The 27,304-nt window shown below is 47.6% G+C and overlaps 4 protein-coding genes and 1 pseudogene across 4 annotated transcripts in view; 2 read left to right on the plus strand and 3 right to left on the minus strand.

Moving 5' to 3' along the window:
* LOC117365495 overlaps positions 1–19,499 on the plus strand; it is a 36,890-nt gene extending 17,391 nt beyond the window's left edge. The window contains exons 2-4 of the mRNA XM_033955972.1: positions 12,980–13,011; positions 15,565–15,910; positions 18,810–19,499. Coding sequence (XP_033811863.1) covers positions 12,980–13,011; positions 15,565–15,910; positions 18,810–19,446 — 1,015 coding nt within the window. The 3' untranslated portion in view covers positions 19,447–19,499. The remainder of the gene's footprint in view (positions 1–12,979; positions 13,012–15,564; positions 15,911–18,809) is intronic.
* Positions 14,743–15,214, minus strand: LOC117364482 (histone H2A.J). The gene has a single exon (XM_033953701.1). The coding sequence runs from the start codon at positions 15,202–15,204 to the stop codon at positions 14,812–14,814; it is 393 nt and encodes a 130-aa protein (XP_033809592.1). The 5' UTR covers positions 15,205–15,214; the 3' UTR covers positions 14,743–14,811.
* Positions 15,504–15,953, plus strand: LOC117364484 (histone H2B). Its single transcript, XM_033953702.1, has one exon. It carries the CDS (start codon positions 15,534–15,536, stop codon positions 15,912–15,914), a length of 381 nt encoding a protein of 126 aa, XP_033809593.1. The 5' UTR covers positions 15,504–15,533; the 3' UTR covers positions 15,915–15,953.
* On the minus strand, positions 16,180–16,551 carry LOC117364487 (annotated as a pseudogene).
* A 263-nt stretch (positions 19,500–19,762) lies between the features above and the next one.
* LOC117364479 (histone H1.01-like) lies at positions 19,763–20,616 on the minus strand. The gene has a single exon (XM_033953698.1). The coding sequence runs from the start codon at positions 20,543–20,545 to the stop codon at positions 19,916–19,918; it is 630 nt and encodes a 209-aa protein (XP_033809589.1). The 5' UTR covers positions 20,546–20,616; the 3' UTR covers positions 19,763–19,915.
* Between the last annotated feature and the right edge of the window lie 6,688 nt (positions 20,617–27,304).

Consider the following 27,304-nt stretch of genomic DNA (forward strand, 5'->3'; position numbering starts at 1 on the left):
ACCCTGTTTGGTGCATTCCAATAATATAGAGGAGAGCCTTGGCCAATCGTAAAGCCAATAACATAGCCAAAAGTTTTCCATCTACATTTATCAACGAAATAGGCCTGTAATTTGAAACCAACATAGGATCTTTATTTGGCTTCAGCAAAACAATAGTTAAAGATTCTGCCATAGTACCTGTAATGCAACCTTTAGTTAGTTAGTTGAGCCTGATACAAATTTAATAAATTAGGTATTAAGGTCTTTTGGAATGATTTGTAAAACTCCATAGTTGAAACCATCACCACCTGGAGCAGATCCGACTCTAAGGAACGTCAATGCTGTTTGTAACTCATTCAATGATATAGGTACCTCAAGATTTCCGTTTACATGCTCAGGAATTTTCGGCCCCCTAATTAATTTTAGAAATTCTAAACCCTATACCCCAACTAGATTACTGAGGTCTTATGATCAACATTTATTAGTTATTCCCTCACTTAAAATTATTAATACACGGCGGCATTCTATTTTTTCTGTTATAGCTCCTCAAACATGGAACACCCTTCCCATTCACTTAAGAAGAGAAAGCAATTTAGATAAATTTAAGAGCAAACTAAAAAGCTTTCTTTTCAAGGATGCTTTTGATACTTATAAAGCTTGACTAAGAGTTTAATTTCATTTCCATAACCTTGTTAAGGTTCATTGTTTATTCCCTCCCTATTGTTTTTTTTACCATAATTGTCTTCTTTTCTATCAGCAATTTGTATTTATCTACCCATCCTTTCCTCTCGTTTTTACATGTTTGTAATATTAGTCTTTATTGAAATAAACACTTTCACCAAAGTAATATAATGGATGTCACAAAAATCAGTGCTGCTGCAGTTTCAATAAAGGAGGTTTCAAATGAATGGAGGAAAAAGCCTCAGATTGGAACCCTTCCACCACCACAATGGTGGTCCAAGGTGGTTGGGCGAAAACCTCACTGGCAAAAAACCTCCAAACTGACTCCCAATAGTTGTAAACTTAAAGCAGGGCTGTGTTGTGCAAAAAGATAGAGGAAATATCCACTTATCTAGTCGGTTGATCGGTACACCGGTAACCTCCACAATAATGACAACCATAAATAAACCACAGACTCTTCATTGATGGTCATAACCAGGCTGCAGCTTTGTTTATTACAATTGCGTCACCTCCCGAGCTACAAAAACATTGCAATTTTGACAAATCAAAATTAAATTCCACCTGACCCCACCATGAAGCAAGAGTCTAGGGGGGTGGCATGGACCTCCATGCCCCTTTTCCGTGACACATGCCTAAAATCCCATTAGCTCCCCTGAGCTCACTTCCCCCTAACGGTTCATCTCCAGAGGAGCATGTACTTTCATGCCCCCCATGGCGGGTCACATGACCCGTGACATCACCCCTCAGCAGATCACACTACCACATAACTGCTCATCTTCTGATGACCCAAAGCTTGTAGCTCGGGATCACTGCCACAGGCCTGTAAACTACAGGCCCCCCACCCAAAAACAAAGCTGCGGCCCCATGCGCTCGAGGCACAGAAATGCCCCCACCCAGCCCTGCGACTAAGCAACCACGAGGCAGTCACCCCCACCAGAAGGGGATTGCCAAATACGCCACCGAAAGCAGACAAGGCCACCCAACTGAACCCACCAAACGCAAGCTTTCTACCGTGAGACCACCGCCCATGGCCGCCACTGCATCCTGAGAATAACCCCTGAACCCCACGCATCCCAGGGGCCCAGAAGGAACACAGACCCACAAGAATGGCAGTAGAATGGCCAGAAGCATCCTCTACCCCTGGACAAGGCCAGCTGTAGCACCCCGCACTGGAACCGCTGCAAAACAGCACCTCCAACTCGCACTTCGAGGAGCCTGCACACCCGAAAACCAGACAGGGGAGGAGAAGACTCACACCACCTATGGCCCCAAACCTATCCACACTCCGTGAAAACCCTCATCAGAACACACATCCCCCTACAGGCAAACCAGCCCCTCCGCCAGAAAGATGTAATACCCTGCTATCCCAGCACAAGGCAGCTTCAAAGAAGGAACCAAGCAAGGCCCACCCCCCGGGCCAGCAGACCTCCAAGCCCAACACTAAAGCCCCAGGACCCACCTCATCGGGTGGGCCAGAACCCAGAATCGGACCCCCATGGATGAGTCCCAAACCCTGCTGAACCCACCCCACTACCAGATAGGGAATGACACCCAGCCAACCCCACACCTCCCCCATGGAGGAACCCCCCAGAAAAGTCAGCAAAGCCCAGGCAGGACAAACCAAGTCGACACCCAGGACACCTCCATAACAGCCCCCCTGTCCCTGAGTCTCCAGACTGTAACCCTAAGGCACCGACCGCCCGGCAGAGCAGATGAGAAAGACTGAAGGGAAGGAACCACAGAACACAACCACAGAGAGATCCCCCGCAGTGCGCAGCCGACCCACGCCCAGGCGTACCCCGCACAGGCACTAGATGCAAAGGGGACCAACCTAACCAACGAAACTATGCCATCATGGCACCAGCACAACCCACAGCCCCAGGTCTAGGTCCCCAAACCAATCCCGCCACTATACACCAAAGGGCCGGCAAGAAATACCATGCCCTCATCTGGCCCCAAACCCCGCACACAAGTCCTGCCCCAGGACTCCCTGAAGGAACCGTCCACCACGTGCCAAATCCAAAACCGCGGCTCCCCTCGACACAGCCCCATCAGGGCATGCGCCAAACGACCCGTATCCAACCCAACAGAGCCACCGAATACTACCCCAGGTCCACAGTACACCTCCCAAACAAGGGGGCGGGGGAGTTAGCCAGAAACTCAGGATGGGGCCCACCATCATGCAACCAACAGATATACCTAGCCCGAACGTGCGATACTGCAGGACCACTCCCAGCCCTGCCAACCCAATTCCACCAAAGAACAGCACTAGTCAGCAATACACCGACCAAAGAAGAAGGGGAGGAAAAAAGGGGCATACCGAGACACTCAGACTGCACCCCACATTCCGCAGGCACTCATACAGCCCATGCCCCAAAGAACCAGGACCACCTGCTCCAGCCACTACCAGATCGAACCACAAGCCAGCACATGGTCCGGGCAGGAGAACCACCAAGCAGGTGCCACACACTTGAGGGGCCACGATAGCAACCCCATAGCTCCTCCTGCCACCAGCATGCCCACGCACCCCCAGGGCCCCCTTCTCCAAGAACCCACCTAACCACCCATTCCTACCACAATCCGCCACCGACACACCCAGAAACAACCCCACATGCAGGGCGGGAGAATAGAGGCCTTCCGCACCTAAACCAGGGCCCCGCAGTACTCCCCAAGAACCAGGAGCACCCAGCGCCATCCTTGACAATCACCAACCATCCAGCACCACCCCAAGCCATAGGGGGACACCGCAAACCCACGGACTCCTGGCAGCCGCCGCGCACATCCACCTACCACCGGCGTGCAACCAGCACCACCCACCCACACCAGAAAACCCCCAGACCTACCCAGGAGTCCACAGAACCATACCCATTCCTAAACATTCTCAAAGGAGATCCCCAGAACCTCCACAGCCCCACCCCTGCCTTGGATACCAAAGAACCGCCCCCAGGCTGTCCCCAAAGACACCAGCCAAACCATGCCAGCCCTGGTCACTCCCAGGAGTCCATAGAACCAATGCCCGGGCTTGCCCCTCCAGGAACCTGTGAGGCAGCGGCGCCATTTGCAGCAACCACCAATCCTTGTCGCACACTGCCAAAGAATCCGAAGTCCTGTCCACTGACCAGCAGCGAAGAAGAGATGATCCCCTGAGACATCCACCACCGGACCTGAAACAAAACCAAAAGAACAGCAGCAACTGGCCAGTAGCGCCCCAGACCCGCTCCTAAAGCACCCGCACCCGATTGAACAATCACCATGGCCTTGGCCCCAACTGCCATCCCCCCTCCTGTCCAAGCCCCACTCCGCCTGGACCCCTGCCCCAGCAAAGAAGGAAAATATGCTGAGGGAGCCGATTTCCTAGGGGACCAAATGCACACCCATAGAAAAGGGGGAACAAGGCCCTAGAGCACCGAGCCACAGGTGCAAACCCCCAGCCTGCCTCCGAGGCAACAACCCGCCAATGGAAAAGCCCCGACTCCCGCCCCGTAAAACCGAAGCCCGCGCGCAACAGTAGCGCCCACATACAAGAGAAGTGCCGAGCAACTGATAAGAGCCGCAAGGCAGTAAACCCACAAATGCTGGGAGCCGAGGCAGATGCTGCATCCACCGAACCCTCAGCCTTGCACAGGCTGAGGGACATGATTCATTCAGTTATAGATTCAGGGAGTGATTGATTGAGGGATTTATTTAGGTAGTCGATTTTTTTTTTTAATTGTATTGATACATAGGAAAAGGGGAGCCAAAATCCGCCCCACCTCCACATCACAAGGCCTAGCAGCCGCCCACGAGGCATGCCAAAACGGCAGCCTGGCACCCCCTACCCCGGCAAAGAAACAGGCAGCACCAACGAGCACCCCACTCCAGCCCCAGCGATTCAGGACCCTTTGCTAAGGCAGCCGGGAGAGGGGCAGCAAGCGTGAGCCCCACCGCGCGCACATGGCGCTGCCCACTGCACGGAACAAGCCCCATGTAAACATGAATGAGGCGACTGTCCACAAATGTGCACCCTTATCACGCACCGTCGGAATGGCCAGAACCGTCAGCTGCCACAACAGGAGGGAGCTTCCGGAGACAGGGGGATGCCTGCTGAACCAGAGGCCTGGCGCACTGCTCCCCCCACTCAACCACCGCACGCCTGCTGGGGATAACAACACGAATTCCCACCCACAAGACAGCCCCAGAAGGACACCCGCAGAGCGAAGCAACCCGCGTTCCAACACAGAGCAAGATCACATCCAAAACCGCTGCAACTCAAAGCAATAAGGAGAGGTTGGGGGGGGCTGATTCAGTGAAATTGACTATCCCACAGTCTCAGCCATCTGCACAAATGCAACAAAACGCAATAACATCCCCAACGTCGCCCATCCACAGGCCCCAGGCACGTGCAGCACCCGAGGCCTAGCTGAGGCCAGCACGAACCAACAGGCAGATGGCGGCAACTGCAGCAACTCTTGCTCGGCGAACCTCCCGGTCCCAGATTAAAGAAGACATGGAGACAGCGAACTATTAACAAGTATGCAAGGGCAAACGCTCAACAGGAAATTAAACAAGGAACAGAGCAAGGAACACGGTACCTGCAAAGCTGCTTCCGATGGGCAGGAAAGTCCCTGAACCTCGTAGGCACATATTGATCACCTCCTCCCATCATGCCCTGCTCCTCCTCCACCCCTCCCCTCCCCTTCCCGTCACCTATAAGCTGCTTCTCCATGGGTGACCAACCCGGGCCATCCAGCCCCTCGTTATAGTTGCCCATCAAGACCAGCTCTCGGGCTCTTTTTTATATTTATATTTAGCTTTTAAGAGGGCCTGTAAAGTAGTATGTTCCTACTTTGTAGCCAATTTGCCTCTAATTCTGGCAATCAGCTAATTAGGAGTTGAATACTAGGATACCCGTCTGTTTTGTATTGGAGAGACCCTGAGCAGACACCTGCCCTTCCTGGACTCATGCCTAGGAAGTGACATCAGAGGAAGGCAAGGAGCAGCTTGGAGGTTGTTGCTCTGTTAGGAATGTTAGAGGTACAGGGGAAGGGAAGTGGCAGAAGGGGGTGGGGAAGGAGCATGTGGAGGTGGGAGAGGGGCATCACTCCCAAGCGTCTCTCACCTTCGCTACGCCACTGTCCCTGAGTTTATTCTTCTAAATGCTGGGTGTTCCTACTATAACGGTACTTCTTTTCTTTTTCCTTAAAGTACCAAAGGTCAAGAAAGGGGGAAAAGAGGAGTCGTGGCTTGATGGGAATTAATGCCTGAATTCAAGTTCTTTTTTTTTTTTTTTTTGATGGGGTGGGCTAAATTATTTAGAGGCATGTTTACTATGCTGTATTAAGCACTAAAAAGCTTGCGTACAGAAGGATAAAAACCACTAAAATAAGGCAACCTCAGACAATCCACAGTACTTTTATATTTGGCATGGCCTAACCACGTGCTAAAGAATAGAATATTGCTTTGACGTTAAGAGAGGGTATTAGGTGTACCCAGTTCTTCTTTTTAAAAAAAAATTGACAATGTTTATTGGAAAAACAAAACACAGCCAATGTGACAGCAAGAAACACAGGAGTACAGTAGTTCTTCAGTACCCCTCGCATAGAGCAAACAATGAGTGATCCCCCCTCCCCCAACTGCTAACATCAAACTGCATGAAGTTCCATCCAGTGGCCAAATCTTCCCCATATTCGAGTAAATACCCCCATGTTATGATTTTTTTGAACAGTGAGAAAGTACAGTGTATACAAGTATCCAGTTTTTGAAGCAACATAGCACATTTCGGGGAATGTGTTTGCTTCCATACCACAGCCACCACTAGCCTAGTCACAGTCAATTTATTAAATACCTCTTCCACCACCTCAAAGTCTGGAGGAAATAAGTGTAAGAACACCAAAGTGGGTAGACACTGAACCCGTCTGTTCAATAAATCGCTGTACAACAGGACAGATCCACCCGATGTGAAAATAATTGTCCCTTTTGACACACCGTCGCCAATACAGGTCTGTCCCTCCTCCCCATTATGCACAACGAACAGGAATATGGTACCAGCTCAGCAATACTTTGAATCCATTCCCCCAAAATAAGCGAGGCCATCTCCAGAGACTTCATCTGATGCCAGATAACCATCCACTCAGCTTGGGACAGAGTCTTACGCAAGTCTTTCCCCAAGTCCACCATATATGGAAATGAAGAACACAGTCTAGCATTCAAGCGCAGGTAAATTAGGGAAATTGAACCTTTCTGCAGGAATGGACCCAAGAAGCACTCAAATTTAGTCTTACTCTTTACCAAATCAACCATCATCCCGATCTTTGAATATAATGCTCGACCAGGAGATAGGGATATAAATATCTGGGCTCCAGGTCATATTGGTCCTGCAATTCCCCAAACCCCTAAGTGTATGACTCACTGGATTTATCAATTGGCCCACACAAACCAGCCCTTTGAGTCCAAGTTTCAAAGACCCGGCCCTCACGCCATGGTTGAAACTCCCAATTAAGAAGCAAGGGTGTATACTAGGAATAAATATGTCCTGCTAATAATAAAGCCCTCATTTGTCTCCATATGCAAAGGGTCATATAGATCACCTCTAGTATCCCCCATTTGGGCCCATGGTTGAACAAAGGGGAGATGCAACAAAATATCAGGAGACAGGCTCACTTGTTCTATCACCACTGAAGGTTTACACTCCTGGGCCTGAAATTCTACCAATGCTCGTAACTGCGCAGCCTGATAGTATTTTTGCAAGTTTGGTACTCCCAAGCCTCCTTCAGCAGTAGTCAAATAAAGGACCTGCCTCCTAATCCTAGGGGCTTACCCTCCCAAATAAATCACCAGAAAGTCTTTAGCACCCCCATCAAGTACATTTTCCCCACCCATATAGGCAAGACCCGAAACAAAAAGAGAAAATGAGGCAAGATCATCATTTTGATGATCACAATCCTCCCCAAGAAGAAAAATACAAAGCCTTTCATGCAGGCAGATCCCTATGTATCTGTGAGATAATAGGAAGATAAATAAGGTAAAATATGGAAGAGCTTGAAAACTCCAAGTGAACCCTAGGTAATGCAGGGAACGTCTCACCCAGCAAAAAATAAAAAAATCATACTGTAGAGATCGTACATGTTCTAATGGCAAAGATATATTTAGAATCTCAGACTTGGTCATATTAATATGAAACCCCGAGAAGCAACCATAGCCATTTGGAGCATCAAGATAAAACAGTATATTTCTTTATCTCATTGGCCATGAATTTGGATTTGAAGGTTGAAATGTACAGCGTCAGCATCTATGAGATAAACTTGGTTATTTTTATTACATAGGATTTTTTGGACCCCAGTTCATTTACAAAAACTAGACAGTTCTAAGTCTAGTAGATGCTGGCATTGTCATAGAGATATAGGGACTTTGGATCATCTGTTATATTATTGTCCTTTGATACTTAATTTCTGGATGTCAATTTGGGGACAAATCAATCATATTCTTGAATCAGCAATTCTCTTAACCTATGAAGCCATAATTTGTGGTACGCTTTTACACATTAAGGATAAATATTGGATAAATATTAAAGCCATCTTTTTTTGATCTTGACAGGATCAGCTATTCAAATGGTTACACATAATTAGAAGAGCTACGACAGACTGAATTACACATTTTGGTGGGCAAATGTTTGTACATTACATTAGGGATTTCTATTTGTACATTACATTACATTTCTGTTTGTACATTACATTAGGGATTTCTATTCCACCATTACCTTACGGTTCAAGGCGGATTACAATTGGTTTTGTCCAGAGATTAGAAGTATTTAGGGAGTAGTTTGTACATTTCTTAGAGTTGTTGAGGATTACATCTGAGTTGACATGATATTAGAAGTTCATATGTAGTCGATGCAGGTGTTAGTTCGGTTTTATGTGTTTTATGAAAAGAAGGGTTTTTGTTTTGTAATCTGTGGTCGTGGTCAATGGGTTGTAGAGCTGTAAGTCGAGTTTTGCAGCTTGAGTGGCTAGGAGGTTGTCGTATAGTTTTTTCTTTTGACGTTTTTGGTTTGAGGGTGTGTGAATGGTTTGTGGGTTCTCCTATGTCTGGTTGAGGTGGATTGAACAAGTCGATTGTTTCAATAGGCTGGGCTGTCTCCGTTTATTGCTTTAAATAGTAGGCAGTAAAATTTGAAGTGTATTCTCACTTGAATTGGGAGCTATTGTGAGTCGTGGTATGCCTCTGTGATGTGGTCATAAATCTTCAGTGAGTAGACCTTGTTTGTCTAGGTAGGAGCTGAGAGAGGCAATGCATAGGTTGAAGAGTGTGGGAGAAAGAGGTGATTCTTTGGGTACTAAGCAGGGGTTAGACCATGGCTCAGATTTTTCTTTAATAACTGCAGCAAAAACTGTTGCAACCAATGTTATAAGCCAAGTGGTAGAAATATCCTTTGAAAAAGCTTCAACTAGTTTTATATGCAGACGGCAACCCAATGAGTTGGGTTGCCGTCTGCATATAAAACTAGTTGAGGCTTTTTTCTCCACTTTACTTAAATGATTTTTGAAAGGATATTTCTACCACTTGGCTTATAACATTGTTGCAACATTTTTTGCTGCAGTTATTTATCTATTTAGATTGTTATTGCTTGTATTGTTTCTAGACAGATTTTTCTTTGTTTTAACTCTGTATGTTCTGGATTGTAGGAATCCTTTAAATCAGGGGTGCCCACACTTTTTTGACTCGTGAGCTACTTTTAAAATGACCAAGTCAAAATGATCTACCAACAATAAAATTTAAAAAGAACAAAACGCACACTGTACGCATGGAATTTTTAATTATCATTCCTATTCTGGGTTTTTTTCAAAGAGGTCAAAGCAGATGACTCTATGCACTGTCACCTAAGTAACAACCATACACAAATAGACAAATACCCACCCCCTCTCTTTTTACTAAACCACAATAGCAGTTTTAGTGCAGGGAGCTGCGCTGAATGCCCAGCGCTGCTCTCGACGCTCATAGGCTCCCTGCGCTAAAAACCACTATTGCGGTTTAGTAAAAGGGGACCATATTGTAAAATATAGACAGCAGATATAAATTCAGACACATTTTAATCACTAAATTTAAAATAAAATCATTTTTCCTACCTTGTTTGGTGATTTCATGAGCCTCTGGTTGCACTTTCTTCTTCTGACTGTGCATCCAATCTTTCTTTCAGCCTGTATGATTCCTCTCCTCCACACCTCATTCCCTCCTCCAACTTTTTCTTCCTCTCTCCCTGACCTTTCCTTCTTTCTCTCTTCATGCCTCCTTTCTTTTTTTCTGTTTCTATTCTTTCCTTCTGTCTCCCTGCCTGTCCCCTTTCTTTCTATCTCCCTGCCCTTCCCCAAGCCACTGCCACTGCCACTGCCATCGGGGAACAGGACCCAAACCACCACCAATGGATAACAGGCCCCAAAGCCAACGCCGCCCCATGCTCTTCCTGCTTCGGGCCGACCAGCATTCCTCTCACCAACGTCAATTCTGCTGTTGGAGAGGCGATTCCGCCCAGCCAGGCAGTGATTGGCTGGCCCTAACTTCCTCCCCGACGGCAGAATTGATGTCGGGGAGAGGAAGACTGATTAGCCCGATAGATCGCCAAGGCAAAGTGATCGACTCACTTTGCTTTGGCGAGTTACCGGATGATCGCAATCGACCTTTTGGACACCCCTGCTTTAAATCATGATTGTATCTTACCACTGATTCCTATTGAGTCCAGTATCTGTAGAAGGATGTTATGGTCTACCAGGTCAAAGGCTGCAGAGAGATCGAGTTGAATAATTAGTATTTTTTTGCTGTGCTGAGGTGTTGTCTGGCGGTGTCCATGAGTGAGCCAAGTAGGATCTCAGTGCTGTGGTTGGTTCTGAAGCCTGATTGTGTTTGGTGGAGTAGGTTGTGGTTCTCTAGGTATGAGTTTAGGACTTTGGCTATGAGGCCTTCTATTAGCTTGACATAGAGTGGTATTGAGGCTATTGGTCTGTAGTTGGATGGTTGGTCAGTTTCTCCTTTGGGGTCTTTCAGGGCTGGAGTGATGATAATTTCACTAAGATCTTATGGGAAAAGGCCGTCAGTTAGTAGGGTTTGTATCCATTGCAAGAGTAGAGTGCAAAATAGTGTACTGGAGGCTTTCAATAGGTATGGTGGGCAGTGGTTGAGGTCGCAAATTACGTGGCTATATTTATTGTAGAGTTTATTGAAGTTTAACTATAGTATTGGTGAGAAATGGGACCATGTTCTGTCTGCTGCAAGTATGAGAGAATGAATGTGGAATGTTTAGGGTTTAGTAATACTTTTAATAGGGTGTTGCATCATAATAATTGTCATGTATCTATTTATTATTTATTTATTTATTTATTTATTCAATTTTTAGCCCGTCCTCCCAAAAGAGCCCAGAACGGGTTACAAAATACATCCATAATAATCCAGACAGAGCAGAGATGACATTTTACATAAATTACAATATAGATGACAGTTTACATAAATTACAATATAGACATGACAATAAAACATATGTACTAAGTAGCATCTGGTGGAAATTAAGTGACAAAGGTGAGTTGACTGGGTGGCATTTCAGGGTGAATAACTTTAAGGCGCTGGGTTAGTAAAGAGGAAGGTTTTCACGGCCTTCCTGAATTTTCAGAGTCCATCTAGTGATCTGACAGATGGAGGGATTGTGTGCCAAAGTTTGGGTATGAAATGTGAGTAGGAGCGTTTGCGGGCAGTTTCAGTTTTGAGGGAACGGCCAGAAGGTATGGTCAGTCGTTTTTCTCTTGGGACCTCAGTGGTCATTTTGGGAAGTAGATCTGTAGTTTAGTTTTCATGTAGTACGGAATCGTTTCATGGAAAGTTTTGAAAGCGAGGAGCAGGGCCTTGAAGGTGCAGCGTTTTTGAATGGACAGCCAGTGCATGGAAGCTAATGCAGGGGTAACATGGTCGCGGATGCCTAGGTTTCTCAGAAGGCGGATTGCAGCGTTTTGCACCCTTTGGCTGCGGACGTTGTCTTTGGGTGTAAGGGTGTTTGTGGCCCAGGAAAAGGACGGACGGGGGTATACGCATAAATCTTTGTGGATCCAGAGAAGTTCTGTCTTGGATTCATTTAACTGTAATTTGTTTACGGTCATCCAAGACTTTATTTCAGTTAAGCAAGACTGGAGATATTTGATTTGTGTGTCTCGGTGATGGCCTAGGGGAAGATAGAGTTGTAGGTCGTCAGCGAAGGAGTGGATTCTGATGCGGTGTTTACCTGCTATGTCCAGTACTGGTTTGACATAGATGTTGAAGAGGAGAGGTGAAAGTAAAGCTCCCTGAGGCACTCCATAGTGGAGTGGTTTGGGTTCAGATAAGGTTATTTTCCTAGTAGGACTCTCTGTGATCTGTCGTTCAGGAATGAAGAGAACCATTGAAGTGCATTGTCACGGATTCCAATGGACTTTAGCCTGGACAAGAGGAGAGAGTGGTCTATGGTGTTGAAGGCGGCACTGAGGTCTAATAGTACCAGCAATGCATCATTTCCATCATCTAGGATTTTCCAGCAGTCATCTAGGATGTCCAAAAGCACAGTTTCTGTGCTGTGGTGTTTCCTGAAGCCTGATTGGAAGTTGGAAAGGGTGGCGTTTGTCTCCATGAAGTCTTGCAATTGCGTGAGTACAATCTTTTCCAATATTTTTGAGATGAATGGGAGGTTTGAGACAGGTCTGAAGCTGCATGGGTTGTCTGGGTCCATGGTTGTTTTTTTCAGGAGTGGTTTTACTATGGCTGATTTCCAGCTCCGAGGAACTACACCTGTCAAAAGGGACTCATTTATTAGAGGTAGGATGGATTCCAGGAATACCTCATTTGTGTTCAGCAGTGTAGTGGAGGGACATGAGTCCAGGATCGAGGTTGCGGGCCGTACGGAGTTGATTATTGTTTTGAGGTCATTGTGGGAGATCGGTTTGAAACTGTTCAAGGTTTCCATCTTGGGTAGATTGTCATCTTGGGCTGTCTCTGGGATGTATGGGAGTGCTTTGGCCTCAGAGTCCAGATTTGCACGTATCTTTGATATTTTGTCATGGAAGAAGGTGGAGAGGGATTCGCAGTCTAGGTTCGTTTGCAGGGAATGCATTGGACCTTGGGATAAGGAGAATAGTTTTTTCGTTAATGAGAAGATGGCCCTCGATCTGCTTGGGTACTTTGATAGTAGAGCAGTGAAATGAGCTTTCTTTGCTTCATGTGTGGCTAGTTTGTAGTTTTGCAGCAAGTTTTTCCAGGAGGATTTGTCCTGGTCACGGAGAGTTTTGTGCCAAGTATTTTCTGCTTTTCTAACTCTCCTTTTTTGTACTCTCAGGTCTTCTGTAAACCAGGGTGAAGAGAATGGTGGTGAGTTAGGTTTAATCACCTTGACTTTTGCTAGGTTCTCATAGAGTGCTTTAATGCCTGAGTGCCAGGTCAGTGCCTTTTTACTTTACATTACATTAGTGATTTCTATTCCGCTTGTGCCTTGCGGTTCTAAGCGGATTACAAGTTAGAAGACTGGACATTTCCAGTAGCATTGCAGTACATATAATCAAGAATGCGTTAAGTTACAATTGTTGTTCTGGACTTTTCCAGGATAAATTGGTAGTAGATAGTAGATAGTGATAGGTTGTTTAGACGAATAGAGATAATATTGTCCGGATTCTGTTGTTTAGACGAGTAGAGATAATACTGTCCGGATTCGGGTGTTGCTGGTGGTGGTGTTAGGGTAGTCATGAGAGCATTTTCTAATACTTTTGTGAGGTTATGATGATGGGAAGTGTTTTTTGAAGAGATGAGTTTTGATTTCTTTTCGGAATGCTTTAATGTCTATTGATTTGGTCAGTAGATTGGTGATGGTAGTATCGATCTTTGCTGCCTGTGTCGCTAAAAGGCTGTCATATAGTTTCTTTCGTCGTGTTCCTTTGAGAGGGGGGTGAGTGAATAGGCTCTGAGTTCTCCTTAATCTGTGTGAGAGGTTACGGTGTAGTCTGTTGTTTAGGTAGCTGGGTGCTGTTCCATGTATTACTTTGTATAGTAGACAGTAGAATTTGAACTGGGATCTTGCTTTTATTGGTAGCCAGTGTGAGTCTAGGTATGCTTTGGTGATGTGGTCATATTTGCCTAGTGAGTAGATGATTCTGAGGGCTGTGTTCTGAACTGTCTGAACTTCTCTTCTAGGGAGTTAGTGCCTAGTTGTAGTTTGGAGATGCCGTGGGAAAATGTGGTTGGGTTTACTGATTTTGGGTCCAACGTAATTGTTTCCTGGGAATTTGTTCGGTCTGCTGCCTCTTTAACTCTGGTGTGCAGGCTGAACGTGATTATATGGTGATCTCTTTTTATCAGATTTCCTTACATATGCGGGGGGCGGGGGAGGAAATGTATTTTGATTATTAAAATTACTTAATTATAATATTGTCATAAGATAATATGTCTTATTGAATTAATAAGTGGGAGGAAGGGGAAAGAAAATGATTGTTTTATGTATTAATTGTGTATTTAATAGTGCATTTTATGCAGTGTTTGTGTTCAATAAATTGTATTGCACGGTCAAAGTTTGAAAATCAATAAAGATTTTTTTAAAAAGCTAAAATGAATAAAGATTTATATAAAAAATAAATAAACGATCAGTGCTTTATAAAAAGCTAACAGAGGTCATTAAAAGGGAGAGTACAGGTCCCAGCACTAGGTGGCAAGGTTTGAAAAGCCCGCCCTGTGTAGCGATTGGTCAGACAGAAGAGAAGCAATTACAAATCGTTCTTGCTAAGGTGGTGTTCGTGGGAGGGGAAGTTTTTTTCCTAACCCTGTTTTCCCTAGACGGTTCAAAGCTGTCACCTACCTAATTTTACTTTCTGTTCTAAAAACCAGTTGATATTCCAATCCTTCTGGCTATGTCATGTCTTTTTCTCGCCTTTCTTTCTAATACTAAAAGGTAAGCTTGAGAGGTGTGCCAAAATACTGTAGCGGTGACCAAAGAGCAAACACGGCTAGCTCAGTTAGCACACACACTTCCATATAGTACATTTAAGTCTTGCCGAGTTTCCAACTAAACTTTGCAAAAGAAAAACGGATTCATACAGCAAACTAGCTCTTTATAAGACGAGAGTAGGTGGCTCTGAAAAGAGCCTTTGGGCTTCTTGCTGACGTCCTCTCACCGGGACAGCTTTACTTGCTCTTGGCCGCTTTGTGGCTTTCGGTTTTCTTGGGCAGTAGCACAGCCTGGATGTTGGGCAGGACGCCGCCCTGCGCGATGGTGACCTTCCCTAGCAGCTTATTCAATTCTTCATCGTTGCGGATGGCCAGCTGCAAATGCCTGGGGATGATGCGAGTCTTCTTGTTATCGCGCGCGGCATTGCCTGCCAGCTCTAAAATCTCAGCGGTCAGATACTCCAGCACCGCTGCCAGATAGACCGGAGCGCCGGCACCCACACGCTCTGCATAGTTGCCTTTCCTCAGCAGCCTGTGCACGCGCCCTACGGGGAACTGCAGCCCTGCCCGGGACGAGCGAGTCTTGGCCTTAGCCCGAACCTTTCCACCCTGCTTACCACGGCCGGACATCTTGTTACAAACCCCCTTCTAAAGATAAAAAGAATCTAAAGAGCCTCAATCCTGGAACTTTTATACTTTCTTCAAGCTTCGCTATCTCGTTTTTGATTGGTTGGACGAGTTCAGCTCCGCCTATGAGGCTGATTATCCTCCAAGGTTTGCTCGCGGACCAATCCCAGTCTAGAAAGTAACCCTATCGCCAACGCTTAGCTGGGTCCAATAGCAAGGAAAGGCGCTCAGCAAGACGAATTTGCATAAGCATGCTATAAATAGAGCCATGGGTCGGAGATCACACTCTGTTACTTCCTCACTTTGAAGCTAAAAAGGCAGTGTAGGAAGCGATGCCTGAACCGGCCAAATCCGCTCCCGCAGCCAAAAAGGGCTCCAAGAAAGCGGTGAGCAAGACTCAGAAAAAAGATGGCAAGAAGCGCAAGAAACAGAGGAAGGAGACCTACGCTATCTACGTGTACAAGGTATTGAAGCAAGTTCATCCCGACACCGGCATTTCCTCCAAGGCCATGGGCATCATGAACTCCTTCGTGAGTGACATCTTTGAGCGCATCGCCGGGGAAGCCTCCCGCCTCGCTCATTACAACAAGCGTTCCACCATCACCTCCAGGGAGATCCAGACCGCAGTGCGCCTCCTGCTGCCCGGTGAACTGGCCAAACATGCCGTGTCCGAGGGCACCAAGGCAGTCACCAAGTACACCAGTTCCAAGTAATAGGGGGCTCGGCCTTCAGTCCTTGCAAAGCAAATTGAATCCAAAGGCTCTTTTCAGAGCCACCTACCTGCTACACACAAAGAGTTGGAGTTCTCTAGTTTATTGCTGCAAAGTTTATGTAAAATCTCTTTGCTCCTAGCCCCCATACAGTAAACATTGTTTAGAGGGTCAGACGCGCTCCTGGGTATTTTATGCTAAGACAATTTGTTGCAACAAATAGTTCAAGAGATATACTGAATTCCCAGCTCTGTTCTTGACAGTATGGGTGGCTCTTAAAAGAGCCTTTGGGTTTCTGTGAATTAACGCAAGTGGGATGGACGCTGACATACTCTTTAACCTCCGAAACCGTACAGAGTGCGGCCCTGGCGCTTCAGGGCATATACCACATCCATAGCGGTTACGGTCTTTCGCTTGGCGTGCTCGGTGTAGGTGACGGCATCTCGGATGACGTTCTCTAGGAAAACCTTCAGCACCCCACGAGTTTCTTCATAGATGAGGCCAGAAATACGCTTCACGCCGCCTCTGCGCGCCGGATCGCAGGCTTCGTGATACCCTGGATGTTATCGCGCAGCACCTTCCTATGCCGCTTAGCACCACCTTTCCCCAGACCCTTTCCGCCTTTACCACGTCCAGACATCTCTAAATAGCAAAATTAAAAACACTTCAATGATCAATGCGCAGACAAAGCGCTTTTAATATACAGGATGAGCCGACCTGAAGGAGAACTGAGTTTTCTGTAAACGCGGGAGACCCAAACTATAGTGCATGCCTTCAAATCTGTCCATTCTGCAAATGCTCCATGATATTATTCAAAATGGATAGAAATGAACAGAACTGAACGGATCCTTCGCCCTGCTCCAGCACATGCTGGCGTTGTTAAAGCTGTGAATGATATTAACTTGAAATATAAGTAAGAGTGGGGACATAAAGTATCATCTACCCTGTCCAGCTCAAACCTCCACTCACTCCTATTTTAAAGCTACTTTCCTTCTCCTTGGGTTCCCTTGGCTGCTTGTTTGTATCACAAGTATTACAAATTATAAAAACTTTAAAATCCTGTTTCGAAATAGTCATACACATTATTATAGTAACAGTAATTAAACACTTTCTTCATTCCAAGCTTTTCAGCCAATACACTATTATAATAAAAAAGAGAAAAAGCAATAAAAATACAACTAATCAAAATCTCATTATTTCCTAATAAAATTATCCAAATCTCAATCACACGACCCCCCCCTACCTCCTCCCAGGTCACCCCCTCCCACAAAGCCATAAGGTAACACAACTTTTATAACTTCAAACCACAGTGATCTATTCAAACATAGCAGATTCTTCCCAAGTTTTAGATCATACTTTTTGAAAAGAGGATATTGATTTCTTCTGAATGCAGTTAATTTAGACTTGTTATAAATACATTTTAACTTGCATTGTACTATATAAATTGATGGTATATCTCTTTTTCTCCAATATGTATCTAATACCAAAATGAATAATACCAATAAAAATCAAATTTGCCCCAACCTGAGTACTCCAGAGAGCAGGGGAAAAATCAGTAGTAATCTATGGATACTTGAAAAGAGGGCAAGATTTAAGATTTTGTGCCCAAAAAGGATAGGACTGTGTATCTGGGGGTACGGTAACCCTAGGGAGCTGTAAATGACATGGAAGTGAAGCGCAAATGTTGCACTGCAGAGAAGACAGGATAACTACCAGTATGTCCATTGACCATGATTCATCCTGATTCTGAAGCCATTGTAAAACCCACAAAATGTGGCCTATATATGGTAAAGACAACATTCTCATCTGGGACCTCTGCCTTCTCCGCTATCCTTTACACCTTCTGTCACCTATGGGGCTTAGAAGCAGGATGTTTGAGACTGAGCAATAGGGGAGAAGGAGAAGAAATATATAATAAAGGTTTTGTACCGCCCCAATGCTACTAACAATCGTAGAGAGTAAATTATGATGCCCAGGACCGGATTAAGGTCACTATAGCAATGAGGAAGAAAAGTGGAACGTGATCAGGGCTTACATGGGAAAATAAGTAGTAGGATAGGAAGGCAAGCCAGAAGACTGGAGAGAGATTGAAAGGATTCCAAGGTGGAGGAATGAGGGTGGAAACTGGTTTATTGGAATGTCATAAGCTAGACTGTGAGCTCACTTTGCACAGAGAAAATTACCTCTATAATTTGATCGTATTTTTATTTCGTTTATTACTTTTTTTTCTCCTTCAGATACAGTTATGTTCTGTCCCCAACATCTTTGATATTTCTGACCTTAAATGTGTGCCCAAACCCTTGTGATAAGCTGTACTCTATTTAAAGCAGTACTGTCGATTTTAAGAGCAAAGGCCTAGAAATCCTCAGGTTGCAGCCGGTAACTGAGAAAGAAATGTCCAATCACTGCGCAGGGCGGGAATTTCAAACCTCTGGATCGGGCTAATCAAAAATGTACAAGATTTTAAAAAGAGCTAACCTTATCTATCAGAGTGGCAAAGAAGGAGCTCTCAGCTTAACCATGTTCAGGTTCTCCAGCACTTTTATCTAACATGCAAGTACTAACTGGTTATTTTATTTCTCCTGTTGGCGGGAATTTAAGACTTTGGATGCTCCGTTTTTAAAAATAATTATTCCCCCACACCCATTAATTCAGATAGGTCAGTATTTAAATCAACAAATACAAATCTAAATTTGGAAAGTCCATGGCAGCTTGAGCCCAAGCTTCACTTTACTCTAAAGGATAGAATATTGACCGACAGAACTGGGAAGTTAAGAAAGAAAAGCAGTAACGCCGTAACAATATTAATAATAACTATCATTGCTTGTTCTTATAATTTCATCTTTTCTTCAGCCCAATCCCCGATATTTTCTCCTTCACTATCAAGAGCAGATAAAGAATACGAACGAAAGAAAATGCACAGCTTCTAAGGTTGGAAAGTATTTTAAAACCCAACCATCAGTGTTCCGTAGAGAGAAAAGGAGTTATAGCTCTGACCAATCCGGGCACGGGGCGGGGCTTTTCATACTTATCAGCAGACAGGGCACAGCCTATAAAAGAGCCGAGCAACGGCGCTGTTGTCTGTTTCTTTGTGGTAGAAGAAGGAGGGAATTGTGTGTCCGGTATGGCACGTACCAAACAGACCGCCCGTAAGTCCACCGGAGGAAAAGCTCCTCGCAAGCAGTTAGCGACCAAAGCTGCCCGCAAAAGCGCCCCAGCCACAGGAGGTGTGAAGAAACCTCATCGCTACCGACCGGGCACTGTAGCGCTTAGAGAAATCCGCCGCTATCAGAAGTCCACCGAGCTGCTTATTCGCAAGTTGCCCTTCCAACGCCTGGTGCGAGAGATCGCGCAAGATTTCAAGACCGACCTGCGCTTCCAGAGCTCGGCTGTCATGGCCCTGCAGGAGGCTAGCGAGGCTTATCTGGTAGGGCTCTTCGAAGACACCAATCTCTGCGCTATCCACGCCAAGAGAGTCACCATTATGCCTAAAGATATCCAACTGGCCCGCCGCATTCGTGGGGAGCGGGCTTAGAAAGGCGTCGCTGTTCTCCACCCATTTAACCCAAAGGCTCTTTTAAGAGCCACCAAATTCCCACCTGAAAGGGGCTTAAATGAGTCTTTTCCTTATAGATGGCCTTCCAGGCAGTTCTAGTGCTTGATGGCTAGTGCAGATGTTTTTTTTTTGTTTATAATTTGCTTAAAAAAACCTAACCGGCTCCCAATAAAACACACTAAATTAACACTATTGGCCTGGAGGAAAGGGGTGTCTTACTCCCAACGTCTAGTGTCCACTCTGTTAATCTTGCATAAGTCAGCCCGGTCTCCTGTTTGCAAAGGGAAGGGGTTGAATTGGAAGGTTTGTTTATTTCGGGGGAGGGGGTGGGGTGGGTGTATCGGGGTGACACTTCCTTTGAGATCATCGCACTCTTTCATTGATCCGTGTGGTGGCTCTGAAAAGAGCCTTTGGGTTGAAGAAGCATTGAGGATTCTCGAGCAAAGCTTCACTTTTTCTTAGTCGCCCCCTTGGCGGCTTTTGCTGCCTTGGGCTTGGCAGCCTTTGCCGGGCTCTTCTTCACCTTGGCTTTCACCGGTTTGGCTTTCGCCGGGCTCTTCACCGCTTTCTTGGCTTTCACCGCTTTCGACTTCTTGGGGCTCTTGGCTGCTTTCTTGGTAGCGGCTGCCGACGGCTTCTTGGCCCTCTTCGGACTCTTTTTCACTCCAGCCGCCGCCGGCTTTTTCGCTTTCTTCACTGCCGCTTTCTTGCTTTTGGGAGGGCTCTTCTTCTTGCTCTCCGGCTGCTGCTTGTTCAGTTTGAAAGAGCCCGAAGCTCCGCTGCCCTTAGTCTGCAGCAGGCTCCCCTTACTCACCAGACTCTTGACGGCTAGCTTCACGCGGCTGTTGTTCTTCTCTACATCGTAGCCAAAAGCTGTCAGAGCCTTTTTCATTGCAGCCAGGGAGATGCCGTTGCGCTCCCTTGAAGCTGACACCGCCTTCACGATCAGCTCAGAAACGCTGGGGCCCGATGCCTTGCGCGCTTTCGCCGCTGCCGCCGGCTTCTTCGTCTTTTTCTTAGCCGCGCCAGGAGCAGGAGGCGGCGCAGCGGCGGATGCTGCTGGAGCGGTTTCGGCCATGCTCTGCTGTGTCGCACTCGAACCAGAGCCAAAAATGAGAAGCCAAAGCACAACTACCCCGTACACTAGAAAAGGAAGTTGCTTCTCTTCGGCCCAAGCCGCTCCCACTATTTATAGCAGATGCTGCCCACTGATTGGCTGTCGGCTCATCCCCTGCCTGCTTCAGAGTAGACACCCTGGGCAAAGGCTCCTCTCGCCCTTGTGTTTCTTAAGCCCTCTCAATTCACTTTTTACACTCGAATAACATTCGTTTGCACAACTATTCTCGTTCCGATCAGTAAGGAAGAGTTCATAGTTTGCACTAAACTGGGCGTTTGCTTTTCATGTATGTTAATAAAGTCTAAAAGAACCCTCCCATTGCTTCTTTCCGTCTTTCCCACCTTCCCAAGAGGCAAAACTGTCTTTTATTTGTGAAAATAATATCACTGTCAGGATCTATATGGGCAGAAATTCCCTGCAACAGTTTTTAAGGAGGTGTAATACTGCTTTGGTCACAAATCAGCCTTTCCTCTTGGAAAATATTGACTCAAAACCCAGATCTAAGGGGGAAAGAAATAACACACACCATTCTGCACTGTCCTAAGAATCTGCCACAGAGCTTAGCTGGTCTTTTCTCTTATCCAATAAAAACAAAACTTTTGATTATAATTGATAGTCTCTTTAATATATTAAAGCTGAGGATACCGAAAAGGAACAAATGAGGTTTAACAAAGAAAAGTTTGGCAATCGGCTAATAATTATTATTAATCTTTATTGATTTTCAAACTTTGACAGTGCAATACAATTAATTGAACATAAAATACTGCATAAAACGCACTATTAATTACACAAGTGATACATAAAACAATCCTTTTCTCCCACCAACCTGCCAATTATTAATACAATAAAACATATTATGTGAGTACAATATTATAATTAAGTAATTTTAATCCTCAAAATAAACCTCTCTCCCCTCACCCACCCTGGATGTGTAAGGAAATCTAAGAAAAGGAGAAATACCTGACCATTATTGCGATGTAACAAATGTAGTCAATGGACTCCACACTTTATTAAATGAATTACTAAACCCCAAACATTCCGCATTCATTCTCTCATATTTCTATGTGGTACACACATTTGCCCACCAAAATGTGTAATTAAGTCTGTCATGACTCTTCCAGTTATGTGTGACCATTTGGACAGCTATTCCCATCATGATCAAGAAAACACGGCTTTCATATTTGTCCAAAGTAGGCTTAACATGCAGTAACGTACCACAAATTATGGCTTTATAAGTTAAGGGAATAGATGACTCATGAATAAGATTAATTTGTCCCCAAATTGACCTCCATAAATAACACACACCATTCTGCACTGTCCAAAGAATCTGCCACAGAGCTTAGCTGGTATATTCTCTTATGTAATAAAAACAAAAAACTTGATAGTCTCTTTAATATATTAAAGCTGAGAATGCAGAAAAGGTATGAATGAGGTTTAACAAGCCCACTGGAGATGCACCGGGGCGATGCGGAAGCGATCTCCTTGGGCCCGGAAACCACCTTGAGCCTCGACGCTGGAGTGCCTCCCCTTCCTCCCCAGAACGCCAACTCCCCGTGAGTGGAGGAACCATCGGGAGTTGTTGTGGGACTCTTTCCGAGGCTAGTGGCAACATGCAGGGGAGCTTGAAGTTGGACTCTCTGCATTTGAAGACTGTTCCTTTGTTATTTGGGGACTTACTAACACCACAATTTTTATGTGAGCAGGAGACCAGCAGCCAGGAGGGAACCCCAGTTGGTGAGGATATTGCTTCCTCTAAAAAATTATTCTTTACATTGAAGAAACCCCAAGAGGTAACCCTTGAGGCTATCTGGGATCTAGTGGTGGGTTTGGCTAAATCTATAACAGCGGAATCTGGATAGGCCCGTTTCCTATATATCTCAAACCCTTACCCCTCCCCTACATTCACCCACAAAAACTCAACACTTATTATGGTGAAAAAATAGCCGCAGCCCTGTTTATTGGTCATAACAGGTTGTTAAATAACATATCAATGTATAAACAGTATAAACATTATAACACAAAATTATTTCAAGCTACTGTAAAACAAGTTATGCCCCCGACCCCGCCATGAAGCAAGGATCTGAGGGGTGGCATGTCCCCCACATGCCCCATTAAACCCGGGTCACCTGACCCACCAGGCACGGCTCCCAGCCGGCCCACTGCTCATCCCCTGATGAGCCCAGCCAGTAGCTCGAGATACCGCCATAGGGCCTGTAAACTCTTACAGGCCCCCCCCAAATGAACAGAGCTGCGACTAAGACAGCGCCCAACGGTCACAACCCGATGAGAAATCATCCAACAGCAAATCCCAGCCCACGTCAGACAAATGTACCTGATCCCTCGCAAACAAACCCAAACAGGACACATCCACCCAGTCGTGTCGTAGTTGCACCCCCCACCCCCCTAGACTCCACCCAGCGCCCAACCTGACGGTTAACCTTGCACAAACCCCTGGTCCATCTCCGGGACTCCAGCCGGCGTGGTCGAGGAATAATGTCCGACCACAGCAGCGTCGTGCCAGGGAACCATTTCAAAACCATCCTAAGATACCCAGAATAGAGTCAATCAGGTGCTTCCCCATCTGGGAATCCACGTTGTTACCACCCAAATGCAGCAGCAGTACATCTGGACGACGAGGGTGACGACGGAAGTCAGCCTGCAACAGTAACAGCTAATGCCATCGCATGCCCCACTGACCCCACCAGGACACGCGAATGCCCAAGTGCTGCAGATCCAGGTGCTGACCCCCAGGCCGGATCGCGGTACGCTCTCTTGCCCAGTGGACGAAGGAGTGCCCGACAATCCACACCGTACGCTGTCGCCATACCGCATCTGCAAGGCAAACCCAGCAATCAAACCAGCCCAATTTTAAAACAAAACCCCGGTTAGTAAAGTGTCAGTCCTGAGCATGCATCAACCAGCTATAGCCAGACACTTCCCAAGAACCAAAGTACCCATCTGTGGAAACCAGAACTGATCAGCCCAACCTAGGTCCCTCCCCGATCCAAACCCCGTGCCATCCCGTAAGGCCGAATGTAACTCCTGTAACTTCCCGAGGACCAACGCCCCAACCGCTGAATCCCTTCACACCGCACCCCAGCCAGAAAGGCACAAGTGGCAGCCCCAATCCGAAATGAATGAGTACCAAATCGCGCTGGGTCCTCACCACATCGGCGCAAAACTAGACGCAGCACGGCTAAGAACTGATAACGTGTAAGGGGCCCGCCGTCCTCATGCAACAACAAGGCCAACCCCAACGGGGGACGAACCGCCATATAGGCACACAGAGTCGTAACCGGGCAAGTAACACAGCCCACTATCTTATGCAAAACCACTGTACGGCCCCTGCCCAGCTGGTCCGTCTCGGATCTGGCAAGATATAAACTAACGGAGCTGTCACCACACTGCACATGCCGCAATAAGAGGCCACGTGCACCCACAGAATCAGCTGGATGCACTAGTAGCTCCCCGATGCGGAAGGCTCCGAAAAACGCTAGCGAAAAAGCAGCAGTAAACAGCAGCTCCTCGTATTAGGACCGAGCCACCTCTGGCAACTCCGCGAGCAACCTCACCAACAAGTCGTGAGATATTGGCCGCTGGGCATCGGGTTGCTGCGGCGCAATCCGAGCCATAGCCACCAGAAGTCTACGCACCAGGAAACCCGAAGACGGGCAACGCCACCCCAAGGCCTTGGAGAAGAATGTAAAACCAGCTAAGTGGCCAGCCACAACTCCCCGCAACAAACCCCCCACGATGCGAATCTAGTACAAATTCCGCCAGCAGGGTCTCAGATACTGGTCCCGGGGTCCAACCCCGGGAAGACAGAAAAGCGGACAATCGACGGAATCCAGCATTGTAGCGAGTACAGGTGGTAGGAGCCACCGACTGTCTCGGCAAGTCTCAGAGCCCTTCTCAACCAGGCTCCATAAATGATCCAGCATCTGCAACCCCCGGAGCTGCGCGTCTGGAGCCAGCCGACGAAACTGCGAAAAGTTAAAGCGAGAAAGAGCATCAGCAATACAGTTGCGACTCCCTGGCACATGCCTAGGCCTAATGTAAAAATTGAGCCGCAAACAACGCAGAACGATCTCACGCATCAACTGATTAGCCTGCAAACATTTAGCGGCATGCCGATTAACGACCTCCACAACCCCCATATTATCGCACCAAAATACTACGCGCTTATTACACAGCCGAGCATGCCAAAGTTCGCAGGCGACCAGTAGCGGGAAAAGCTCCAAGAGAGTCACATTTCGCGTAACACCACTCCGCTGCCAGGCAACAGGCCACGGCGCTGCACACCAGTCCCCCTGGCAGTAAAGGCCGAAACCGAGGCCACCGGCCGCATCCGAGTAGAGTTCCAAATCCAGGTTAGACAACTCGGGCTGTTGTATCAGAATCGATCCATTAAACCACGTAAGGAACATGACCCACATCCTGAGATCCGCCCGAATACCAGCAGAAATACGCACGAAATGACGACGATCACGAACACCCGAAGTGGCAGCAGCAAGCCGTCAAGCAAAAGCCCGTCCCATAGGCAGTACCCGACAAGCGAAGTTAAGAGACCCCAGCAGCAATTGAACATCTCTGAGGGTAGCCTTACGGGACTCAGCCATCCGAGAAATCTGCAACAACAGGAGTCTCACCTTAGCCAGCGGCAACCTGGTGACCATTGCTACGGTATCGATCTCTATACCCAGAAAAGTAAGCACCGTAGTTGGACCCTCCGATTTATCCGCCGCCAAAGGAATTCTGAATTCAGCGGCCACGCGTTCAAATGATGCTTTCAAGCGGGAACACACCGCAGACCTCGCCGCTCCCACGAAGAGAAAGTCGTCCAGATAGTGCACAACCGAATCCGCCCGCGCTATGCGGACCGTAACCCAGTGCAAGAACGTACTAAACATCTCAAAGTAAGCGCAAGAAAAGGAGCCAAAAGCAGGCCATAGTCCTGAGGACGAGCCTGGCCCCAGACGCTAGCAAGCCAAAGAAACGCCTGCGTCCAGTTGACCACATTACGGGAGACCTGACCCGATTTAACATTGCCCTCCTCCTTCTTACCCTTCTTTTTACTCCTACGCGCCCTGCCCTCTAAGAGCCGAAAAACATCAATGCACGCTCGCTTCCCAATTTTATGACGCAACCCTCTAGGTACCTTCTCCCAAAGCTCGGTGAGCGCCACCAATGCCGGAGCTCCCCTATCCTGGCTCTCCTGCCCTGCCTGCTCATCCAATGCCCTCGTCCGAGATCGGGAGGAAGACGAAGAAGAAGTGGAGGTTAAAGAAGAAGAAGACAAAGAAGAGGAGGAAGCCCTAGCCCTCCGCTTGCGCTTACTCTTCCCCTTCCCCCTACCCCGTTCCCCACACTCAGCAGCCTCTATGGCCATGTTACCCATGTCCTGTGCTCCTCCAGCGACGATCGGTCCGCTCGACTCTCCAGCGGCGCCATCCGCAGCAGCCACCGTGTGTGGACCCCGCTGTCCGGACATCGCAGACGAGATTCCTCCGCCAGTAGCGCCATCTGCAGCAACCAAGCGACCAAGTCCACTCCGCCCGAACTCCGCTCACCGAACTCCTCCGGAACTCCGCACTTCCTCCGGGGAAAAGGTGGCCACGGCCTCTCGTCCCACCGAAGAACCAGCGAAGACCTGTGAAGAAAAATCCGAACAAGGACCAGACAACTGCACAGCACCAGCAGGATGAACCCCATAGGGACCCCCAGAACCCCCAGCTCCCCCGAGGGCCTACCAATCCGCAGGACCACCGCCGCGACCAGTCCCACAGCCCCACGCGGATACATGTTCAGACAGGGCAGCACCCCCCAGCAGCCAGGGCACAGGACTCCAACCCGAACCCCAGGACCCCGAAGCCCAGGGAGGCGAGAAGGGAGAATGAACAGGGGTCAGGAAGGCTCTGAGGTGTAGCAGTGACACCCACACCCAAACCTCCAACAGGAGCTCCAAGACCCCCACTCTCCACAGACCCCGAGCCGCGGTACCCGAAACTGGACAACACCCTCCACTGACCCAGAAACCGCACCCCTGCCAAGGAAATGGTCACCAGTCTGAGGGAAGACACAGTCCTGAACCACTGGTGCTGCTTGCAGCACAGCCAGCTGGCTCAATATGGCAGCACGTGGCTCAGGTCCAGCCATACCTGGCACCTCCCCCGCGGTCGGCAATGCACGCCCTGACGCTGCCACAGCAAAACCCCGGACCCAGCACCCCTACGGGCCCTCCCACCGGACCTCGCGACTTCCACGCTACCTCCTCCCGCCCCCAACGCGATCAATTCCCGGGTGACAGCACGAGAACGCCTTGGCGGCAGGGAACGCTCCCGGTCCGGCGCAGTACTCACCGGCTCCTCCTCCTCATCGAAGGAGCTACAGGCCGCGAAGGAGAACTCAGCCACACCGCCACCGGTTCCCGAACACGACTCTATACCCCTAAAGCTGCTTTGGAGGACCAGGAATGCCCTTAGTCCTCCGAAGCCCGACTTATAAACCCTCCCCCCCTCCCGACGCCCTCCGCGGCTGCAACTAACCAATGGCAGGTCTTCCAGACGGCGGGAAGACCTGCCGACCAATCTCCTGCTCCCCCCAGCGTCCCCACATCTCCGACGGGCTACCACGCGGGCCTCCCAGCTCCGCGTTAGGTACGCCCGTCGAGACGAGCTCTCGGACTGCCTATTAACCCTCAGCTCTCTCAGTTAGAGCACA

Source organism: Geotrypetes seraphini, chromosome 8 (assembly GCF_902459505.1).
Source record: "Geotrypetes seraphini chromosome 8, aGeoSer1.1, whole genome shotgun sequence".
Taxonomy (NCBI): Eukaryota; Metazoa; Chordata; class Amphibia; order Gymnophiona; family Dermophiidae; genus Geotrypetes; species Geotrypetes seraphini.

Bases quoted from the DNA above. Each gene is read 5' to 3' on its own strand.
- LOC117364479 (XM_033953698.1), bottom strand. From the start codon at position 20,545: ATGGCCGAAACCGCTCCAGCAGCATCCGCCGCTGCGCCGCCTCCTGCT.
- LOC117364484 (XM_033953702.1), top strand. From the start codon at position 15,534: ATGCCTGAACCGGCCAAATCCGCTCCCGCAGCCAAAAAGGGCTCCAAG.
- LOC117364482 (XM_033953701.1), bottom strand. From the start codon at position 15,204: ATGTCCGGCCGTGGTAAGCAGGGTGGAAAGGTTCGGGCTAAGGCCAAG.